The sequence below is a fragment of the Macrobrachium nipponense genome, chromosome 1, assembly GCF_015104395.2.
Source record: "Macrobrachium nipponense isolate FS-2020 chromosome 1, ASM1510439v2, whole genome shotgun sequence".
NCBI classification, from domain to species: Eukaryota; Metazoa; Arthropoda; class Malacostraca; order Decapoda; family Palaemonidae; genus Macrobrachium; species Macrobrachium nipponense.
In genome coordinates this window covers 104,366,386-104,376,672 of record NC_087200.1, presented here as the reverse complement: position 1 = coordinate 104,376,672, position 10,287 = coordinate 104,366,386, and the positions used below count along the sequence as shown (strand labels likewise).

The following is a 10,287-nucleotide window of genomic DNA, read 5'->3' as shown; positions in this document are numbered from 1 at the left end:
GGACGACGATTATGGGAACATAAACGAGCACATGAGCTACAATCACAAAACAGCCAATAGTAGCACATGGATTCAGGAATGATCATAGATCCAATTGGAACGAGGCTAATATTAACTTTATAAAATCAACCATATGAAACTTAGGCAACTAGTTGAGGGAGCTGGTATAGGCTTAGGAGAGTCATTCAAAGACTAACATGTCTTTTGTCAATAAAGACCCATTTTTTAATTTTTATATTATCAGTATGTATGTATAATAATATAAATATTAATATATAATATATAGTATTATAGTATATATATATATATATATATATATATATATATATATATATATATATATTTTTTTTTTTTTTTTCAATTCCAAATTTAGGACAGGCTCCGTTTTTCCCTCTCCTGATGCTGCTTCTGCCTTGCCTCTCCCCGTACAGGTAACCGCTGCCCCTGAAGATTTGGTTATGGTACCCAATCTAAGCCTCTGGCTCAAAGACCTCCTTCAACGTTCCGCCCAACCTGTACAGAGATCGAGCAGAATTGCAACAAAGAATGCTGATAGAGAGGAAATCACCTAGTTAAAATTAATGCTTTCTTTCTTCATCACCTCGTCTATTTGCAAGCTAACTACTGGTGTCAATATTCTTCAGTGACTTTGTATTTTGATTTTTATGTTTACCTCAGCGCATTTTATATTAAATTACTCATTTGAACTGGAGTTGAACCCAGAGAAGGGTTCCAAAGTTTTTACAAAGTTTTACAAGAGCTTTTAATAATTATATTATTGTGAATCCATTAGAACATTTTATGAACGCTCGAAATAAAGAGTTTTTCCCAACTAATTATTGTTATTATTATTATTATCATTATTATTCAAAAGCAATTATTTTACAAAGCAAGTATTTATATTAAGAGCTCCCTTCAATGAAAAACCAGGAAGCATATTCCCGAACTGTAACCGAACGCAGGACCTTCCCTGAAAACCAGGATGCCATATCTTAAAAACTAACCATGGAATATTCTAGAAAGCAATGTCATTACAACCAAATTACAGACAGAATACTTCTTTGAACTAACCTAACCTATGGGCTTGAAAAAAACAGGGATGATGCAATACTAGTATGCATCTCGGGAATTTGGAACTGGGAAACGGAGAGTAGAAACTATCAAATGAAGGTAAATTACCAATAAACCAATAAAACATGTACATATCAGTAAGCAGTCCACGCTCACTATTGCACCACGGTTTAGCTAATAAGGTTGGTAACTATCACGGAGCACCTTTGCTACTGTATGGTCATGAGTCACTGACACCACCTGAACATCCTGTGCATGAGTTTACATTGGTGACCACTTGAAGCGACCTGATGGACAGTATGGTTCCCAGCCATGCTCTGCCTAACAGCTGCCCACTACCAGTCTAATATATGGTGCTTAGCTCTGGCCCTCTTTCCCCATGGAGTTCTGGCTGAGCTACCTACTAACCGGCATTTGAGCCGCCCCACCCAACAAAAAAGGATAGTCCTTGGTGGACCTCGTGAAAAAGACGGACAAGTTTCTAGAAGCTTGTGAGACCTCTCATTTCACTGGCACTCCTATTTATGAGACAGTCACCCTAACAATAGTGATGATAATGATGAATGAGCAAAATGCATATACAGACATCTGTACAATCATCAGCAAAAGGAGTGCTAGAACCCAGTAATGCTCACCAGCATGATACAGATCACATCTCTCTTCCACAGGGCAACAGTTTCTCCGAGTTCGACCAAATGAAGGGGTATTTCCAAGTTCCAGTCAACCAAAAATAGATATCTAGAAAACAACAATCATCACACCCTTCCGAACATACACCTTCAATTAATTACTCGACATCCAGCCTCTGGAATTCAGTGGCCACATTCCAAAGGGTGATGAGTTCACATCCTGGGTGACCTCCCCCCCGTCTGAGTCTACTGTGCTGACAACACACTCATATTATTCAGAAGTTCAAAATGCCAACATGCCAGGACCATTCTATCTCTCATACAGGATATTGGTCTAATCATCTGTTCTGGCAGACACATTTCAGAAGACAGCATATGTACTCTAACTTCAAAGGTGTCAGCTGTCAGGAAATATTTGATCTTGAGGACCATAAAAGAACCATGATCGCCCGCAGCATATTTTCCAAGGGGGGTGGGGGTTAAATCTTAATATATACATGGATATTTTCGGTATCAAGCACATAAACACTTTTGGCCCCTGGAACTAGCAGGTAATTCTGAAAACAGTATGAGCACCTGCATTTCTTTAATAAATATAGCATATATATATATATATATATATATATATATATATATTATATATATATATATATATATATATATAGATATCTAATATATATCATATATATATATATATATATATATATAATGTATATATATACATATATATATATATATATATATATCTATACACATATATATATCTATATATATAATAATAAATATATATATATTATATATATATATATATATAATATATATATATATATATAAATATATATATATATTATATAATAAATATCAATATATATATATAATATATATATGAATAACTTGATCACGAAGTATATAAAACGTGATGCTATGTATAAAATAAAGGTTTTTTGCCACGAAGGAAAAAAAAATGAAAAAGCGAGTTAGCCGAGTACTTTCGTCCTATTCGGACCCTTTACTGAGGCATACTCAGTAAAGGGTCCGAATAGGACCGAAAGTACTCGGCTAACTCACTTTTTCATTTTTTTTCCTTCGTGGCAAAAAACCTTTATTTATATAATAATTTATTATATATATACTATATATATATTATTTTATTTATAAGATAATATTATGTATGTATGTATATAATATATGTATATGCAAAAAAAAAAAAAAAAAAAAAAAAAAAAAAAAAAAAAAAAAAAAAAAAAAAAAAAAAAATTGTAGTTTATGTAATAATATCATTCGAGCTATAAATGTCCTTTAATATCTAATTCGCTCTACCTCAGAATTGATATATTTTCATATATGTACCGAAGGGGAATTTTTTTATTTGATAATAATTTCGTCCTCTCATGGAATCCCATGAGGGGACGAAATTATTATCAACTAAAAAAAATTCCCCTTCGGTACATATATAAAAATATATCAATTCCGAGGTGGAGCGAATTAGATATTAAAGGACATTTGTAGCTCGAATGATGTATAAGAATCACGGTGATGTGATAAGTATTTATATATATATATATATATATATATATATATATACATATATATATATATATTCATTCGTTGTATCCCACATAGGAAAATGAAAAAAGGTATATCTCAGAAAATGCCCAACAGTTTCGTCCTCCAATGGACCTCTCCATTGGAGGACGAAACTGTTGGGCATTTTCTGAGATATACCTTTTTTCATTTTCCTATGTGGAATACAACTGAATTACTACATCTTCGTGCCTAATAAGATTACCAGTACTATATATATATATATATATATATATATATATATATATATATATATATATATATATATATATTCATATATACATATATATATATATATATATATATATATATGTATATATATATAGATATATATATATGTATATATATATATATATATATATATATATATATATATATATATATATATATATATATATATATTTATATATATACATTGACAAAGGACTAATAGATAGTAATAGAAGTCACAATCACATATAGAGACAGAACTGACGAACATGCAGTCTCAATATGATGCCTTCTTAGCAAGCAAGAAAACACTTGCTGGTGTCACGGCATCGGTATTTTCCTCCCCCAGGGCCAGAATGACGCTTACCACCGATGCAAGCAATGTTGTAAAGAGTGTTGTCATAAGGCAAAAAATCAATGGTGCCACATAATCCTTTGGTCTCTTCAATCAGAAATAAACTGCAGCAGAAAAAATACAGACCATTTGATAGAAAATTCGCTGCACATTTAGCAACAAGACACCTTTGATTCCACCCTGACAGATCATAACAATGCCAAGTATGAGCAACTGACAAATTGGGGCGCAATCTAAAGCATATTGCTGGGAAAACTAGTAGCAGATGTATTATCAAAATAAAATTAGTAAGTTTGAACGGGAATACACTACAAAGAACTTGTCAAAACTCAACAAGGCACCAAAAGATACGACTATTGCATCTCCATAACGAACCTGAAATGAAAAGATATTCCTGTTGGTGCCATAGGAAGAACAATCCTCTGCGACACCAGCACAAGCCCCCATGCCCAGTAGTGCCAAGAGATCTACATTCAGAACGTGCTCCGGCTCATCCATGGATTCTCATCTAACTGGTAGAACAACAGCCAAACTAGTAAAAAAAATAATCCAATGACACGGGGCAAACAGGGATAAAGTAAGTTGGCAAAACAGTGCATCAGTTGCAAAACAGGCAAAGTGACATGTCATAGAGTCATAGACTTACAATGAGAACTTCCTCCCTCCGGACAACGATCCAACATTTCCACATACATGTAGCGGAACCCTTAGCCCCCTGCAATGGGCATATCTTCACTACAGAAAGAGCCCTTCCAATCCCCATGACATAAGAAACATCGACCTCCTGTGCAGAAGTGCTTCTCGATGGCTGGGTCAGCCATTTCTGCATACCTGATGACATACATCTGATAAAGGGTCAGTTTTCACATCTGAAATATGGAATCCTTAGGTCAAATTACTGGGGCCCAACATACACCGCACCATAGCAGATAACGCCGCCACCAATAAAATGGCCGGAAAAAAAAAGCACAAATATCTCAAAACAGCAGTCATTGCAAGGTGCAATGGCTCCCATTAGAAAGCCCTACTACTGTGGATACTTCTTGAAAAGCTTTTAGAAGATTCTGACATGATGTCCAAATGTTAACAGATTACAAATTGGGCCACACGCTGTTTTGTATACATTAGAAATGAAACCCCTACAGAGGCCATACCATCCGTTAAGAGGAAAAACAAAGCCTTTAAATTACTCATATATGGCAGTGAGAACTGGGTATCAGTGGACATGGTCTAACCGTCCTACCTTGTGGATAAGGTCATCTCCTCCCCCTCCAAATCATTCTCCCCAGGTTTGGACTGGAAATCCGACCACTCCCACAACAAAACCTACAATGCAGAGTGATTAGTGTCACTGACAACCAAAAAGGAACAAAATGCATAAATAATACCTAATTGATTCATTCAAGGGTAATCTTTCACGGTTCTTGCGAAATCGATCAATGAAAAATGTGTGCATTCATATTTTTCAGGTGATATTACAGGAAACATTTAACAGTGATTACTGCGACCAACAACCAAACAGTGAAAATGAATATCTGAAACGCAAGAGTGATATATGAGTATACAAACACTTATGAAAAGATGTTCATTGAAAATAAAATGGCATCTACGATATTGTGCTTGTCTGTTAATCTGCAGACCACTTAACAAAAAATTTTTTTAATCACCATTTGGCCTAATCTATTTGTTATTCCCTTGGCTTGTATCATTTTCACGTTTTCGAATTGTTCACTAATGTTTACACAAATATAAGCAAGGTGATGCTCATGACTTGCAGCGTTGCAGATGTAAAAATTATATGCTTTTGTGTTTTAGGACTTCCCAAACAATAGTAAATTACGATTGAGTTCAACCCCACTGCCTTCCGTACCTGGACCTCAACAAGCAGCGGGTGCTATACACCTTCCAGAGCCTCTTCCACATTCTGTTACGACCATTAGCGCGATTCCACACTGCCAAATATCAAGAGGCATTTCACTCCCTTTATTGGAAACTGTGGAATAGGTAGACTATACTCTGCAGTGCTCACGCTCACAAGTTTGAGAGAGGTTCTACTGGCAATTGAAAGCTCCACGTGCCACTTCTTTACCCCTTCTTGATGCTGTCGCTGCTTATGCACGAACTACGTATATTAATCTGCTTCTTGATTTATTTTTGTTCATTTGTTATTCTAGCTAACGGGAGCTTGGGTTGCTGGTTTTGTTCCAAGTCAAGGTCTCTAAATCATGAATAATAATCATAATGCACAAGAGCGATGAAATTAAATGGAAAAAAAAGTTTCAATGAGAAACACCAAAAACAAACCAGTTCTGAAGTCAGAGCCAAGCGAAAGTCATTCATTAGGAATGCACAATTCATTATGGAAATGAACAACTGTCCATCTTAGCATTAATTAAGTCACGTTCGTTAAGGGGTTCAGAACTTCAGAGTGGACCACTTGTGAGCTGTGTGGTGGTGAGTGACAACTGGAAAAGCATTTCTTATGATTCTGGACGAAACTTAGAAGCTAGAAACCTGAAGCCATCGATTCACATCTGAGACAAATAATTCGTTGTGTAACAGAAATATGTTTTGCATTGTTCATATCTTTCTAAGAAAAGAAGGAGAAAAACTGTATTAATTTTGAATTACATTATAAAGAACAAACATAATCCTCACCTGTGCTTGATGTGGGTCTAGTAACTGGCAGTATCTGGCGCAAATTCAGAAAACTATGAGCATCGGAAAGCGCACCGGATGTGGCCTTCTGTGCATCGTTCTTTCAACGTGAGTTTCTGCTTCACGTACCGGGCTTCCGGTCTCCTTTCCTTTTATTTTATTTGATATTTGTTGGAATCAGTACCAACGAACTGAGGAAAGATTTTCTTTACATTTTAGCGCTCATGTCCTTGTTAGCGCGGTCATAAACGATATATAATAAATTCAGTAGCAGCTCAACATTTGTGGGTATGCCCTTACATAGAGGCAAACTCTGATAAGCATACACGTTTTTCCATCAAACGTTTATCAACTCGTTGAAAATGAGCTCCCAGGAAGCAGTGCATTTGGTGACACCTCTCTGTAGAACCCTACTTGACATTCACTCCCCCTTGTGATCTGCCTGAACTCTTTCCGTTGGGTATTGCTTCTCCAGATCTCTGCTTTCGTTTCCCCTCCTGTTATCGTTTTGCTAGTCCACGCTCTTTGGGTGCAGAGTGCGCCTTATGTAAGGCTGGCTGATATCCTTCTTGACGAAGGCTGACCTGGGAGTGGTAAAGGAGCTCTTGAATGTTAGGGCTCTGCTCCTGCATTCGATTGAGTGAAATTTCCATTTTTGCAAAATCAGCTGCCTACATCATTTGAAAATCGTCACAATCGGACTTAGGTTCATATCTGAAATTAGTCACAGGAACTCTGATGGGAAGGTTAACCAGTCCTCACCTTTGCTTCTGCTTCTGTTGCTGGAAGTTTTTGAAAACTCAATTCAGAAATGACTGAAGGGAGCACGACCTGCCTCATAGATGACATACTCGTATACTTCAAAGGATTCCCAATGATCATTAAAGAGGAAGAACAAAATAATTTTTTTTAAAGAAGCTAATGATTGTAAATGATCCAAAAAGGTCATTACTGAATAGATTTTCCAAAAATCTTTGCAGCAGAAGCAGAAGCAAAGGTGTGGACTGGTTAACCTTCCCATAAGAGTTCCTGTGATAAATTTCAAATATGAACCTAACTCCGATTGTGGCCTTTTTCAAATGATTTAGGCAGATGATTTTGTAAAAGTGGAAATTTCACACAATTTCGGTCAAAACAAATGTGCATGACGCTTGGAATCGAATACGGGAGCAGAGCCCAATGTTCAAGAGCTCCTTTACCACTGCCAGGTCAGGCTTCATCGAGAAGGATATCAGCTAGCCTTATTATTATTATTATTATTATTATTATTATTATTATTATTATTATTATTATTATTCTTTATCGACAAAAATTACATATTAACCATTAACAATAACTCATTTTCACCAATGCATTATAAAATATTTTGTCCATAAAAATGAAAATATTCTCATTCATAATATCTAGCTACCAATGAAACATCACAACAAGCCCCTCAAACACCAACACCTAAATAAAAGATAACCTTATTTTATTTATCTATTTTTTTAAGCTTACAGTCATTTATTCATCATCAATCTTTGAAACTACAGATATATACTGACACAAGTCAATTAAGTTATTTTCCTCTCCAAACAGTGCGTCAATGTTCGTATAATTTAGATTTCTAAATTTCTGCCTCTTTGATGTTGACCTTGGACATTCAATAAAACATGTGCTTCTTCACTCTGCACTGTCTGTGAATCACAATTACAAACTCGCAACTCCCTCCCTTGGCGTTCTACTCCACCTTCCTGTCCCTATCCGTAGATCGTGGGACATTATACGTACTCTGGTATATAAACATTCTCACAATACACTATGAATTTGCAATGATCTATTTAAGATTTCTCGATATGTATAATATTTTGTTGCTGTTTCAGGTTTATTACGAATTTCATCTTTTATTTGGTCAAGGCTTGATAAAGACCACCGAGAAGAAGGCCTGTTCGATGTTTAGTGACGTAAGCACGAGTAGTCCGAGCTGCTAGCACTGACTACGCTGCCAGACCCCCCCCCCCCCCGGAACCCGCAAATATAAACAAACCCTCGCCAAAATCTATCATTTTTGGTCTGCCAGTTATTGATTTACTTATTTTCTCGTCTACACTAATTAGTGTACACCAAATAATACTTACTCAAAACACAAGTTATAAGATTAACATTTAAATGCTGAACCAAAACAATTTGTTTAGTTACAATACAGTCTACCAAAGAATAAACAGCAGTGGATAGGTTTACATCACAAAAAAACATGGTTCTTTCTACTATATGTGAATGAAATAATTCTCTCTTACATACAGTCATTATTTGGTATTTAAATGTTCTAACTTTCTCTTTGGCTACAATAGTTATTTTCTTGAACAGCAATTACTCAATGAAACGTTAGTAGAAACCCATATTGTTAATTTTTCTGTTTTTCTGTACTATAACCTTCATTACTAATTGGGCAGCTTATCTATTATTTACCTTTTGACATTTAAACATTTAAATTCATGATTGTCGACCAAATGTAAAATTTTTACATTTGCATCCTGAATAAAAAGGGAGTGATTTTTCCAATAGTTAGTAAAGCTTGAACGATATATTCATTGGATATTTGTAAAACTAAATGAACATTTTGTTTCTCAAAGGTGTAGGGAGATAATGATTTTAATGATAGTTTATATGAATGTTCATTGAGTAAACATCTATATCATGAAGTTTTTCAAAGGGCTGAATGGTGCATAATGAATTTCGTTTTCCAAATTATTGACATCAAACTGACGTAACTTCATTGTTTTATTTATAACTTTCTGGCCAAGCCAATTATTCCTGATATATTTTAACAATTTTACTGAAACACACAAAAAGGGCATTTGTTACTCTGAAATGGGTGAGGATACACTTTAGACAGGTGTGGAATGCTGGGAAAATAGGACATTGCTTTCCCAATGATAGCATTATGATGTTACAATGCAAAACACTGAAAAAATGATTTTTTCTAAGCCTATAAATTACCTTCAGTGTGCAGTGCAGAACATCAGCTTTTATGCTTTAATTGGGAATTTGTGCAACTTAACTTTACCTGTTCAACATAAAGTAAAATGCACCTGTTGCAGCTTCACTATAGCCAAAGGCTGAACCAACAATATTTTTGCCTTTATAATGAAAATGTGGTATTAACCCTTTAACGCCGAAGGGGTATAATAAAAATTGTCTCCCGTATGAGCGCCGAAGCGGAAAATTTTTTTTTTTTCAAAAAATCACAGCACGCTTAGTTTTCAAGATTAAGAGTTAATTTTTGGCTCTTTTTTTGTCATTGCCTGAAGTTTAGTATGCAACCATCAGAAATGAAAAAAAATATCATTATCATATATAAATAATGCAATATATGATAGCGCGAAAACAAAATTTCATATATAATTGTATTCAAATCGCGCTGTGAACAAAACAGTTAAAGCTAACGAGTTAATTTTTTTTCGTTGTATTGTACACTGAATTGCGATCATTTTGGTATATAACACATTGTAAAACGATCAAAGCAACACAGAGAAAATACTATCACAAAATGATGCATGAATTCGTAATGCGCGGACGTAAAATTTTTTTAAATTAAAAAATTCACCATAAATCTAAATATTGTTCTAGAGACTTCCAATTTGTTTCAAAATGAAGACAAATGATTGAATATTACTATACTGTAAGAGTTTTAGCTTACAATTGCAGTTTTCGACCATTTCGGACGAGTTAAAGATGACCGAATGTCGAAATTTTTTTATATTTTTTTTTTTATATACAAATGTTTCGAAAAAAAGAAAA

At 34.8% G+C, this 10,287-nt stretch overlaps 1 protein-coding gene across 1 annotated transcript in view; it reads left to right on the top strand.

Moving 5' to 3' along the window:
• The first annotated feature begins 5,549 nt into the window (after window positions 1-5,549).
• The window catches only part of LOC135219514 (sialate:O-sulfotransferase 1-like), a 61,152-nt gene continuing 56,414 nt past the window's right edge, over window positions 5,550-10,287 (top strand). Inside the window, exon 1 of the mRNA XM_064256344.1 lies at window positions 5,550-6,615. Coding sequence (XP_064112414.1) covers window positions 6,563-6,615 — 53 coding nt within the window. The 5' untranslated portion in view covers window positions 5,550-6,562. The remainder of the gene's footprint in view (window positions 6,616-10,287) is intronic.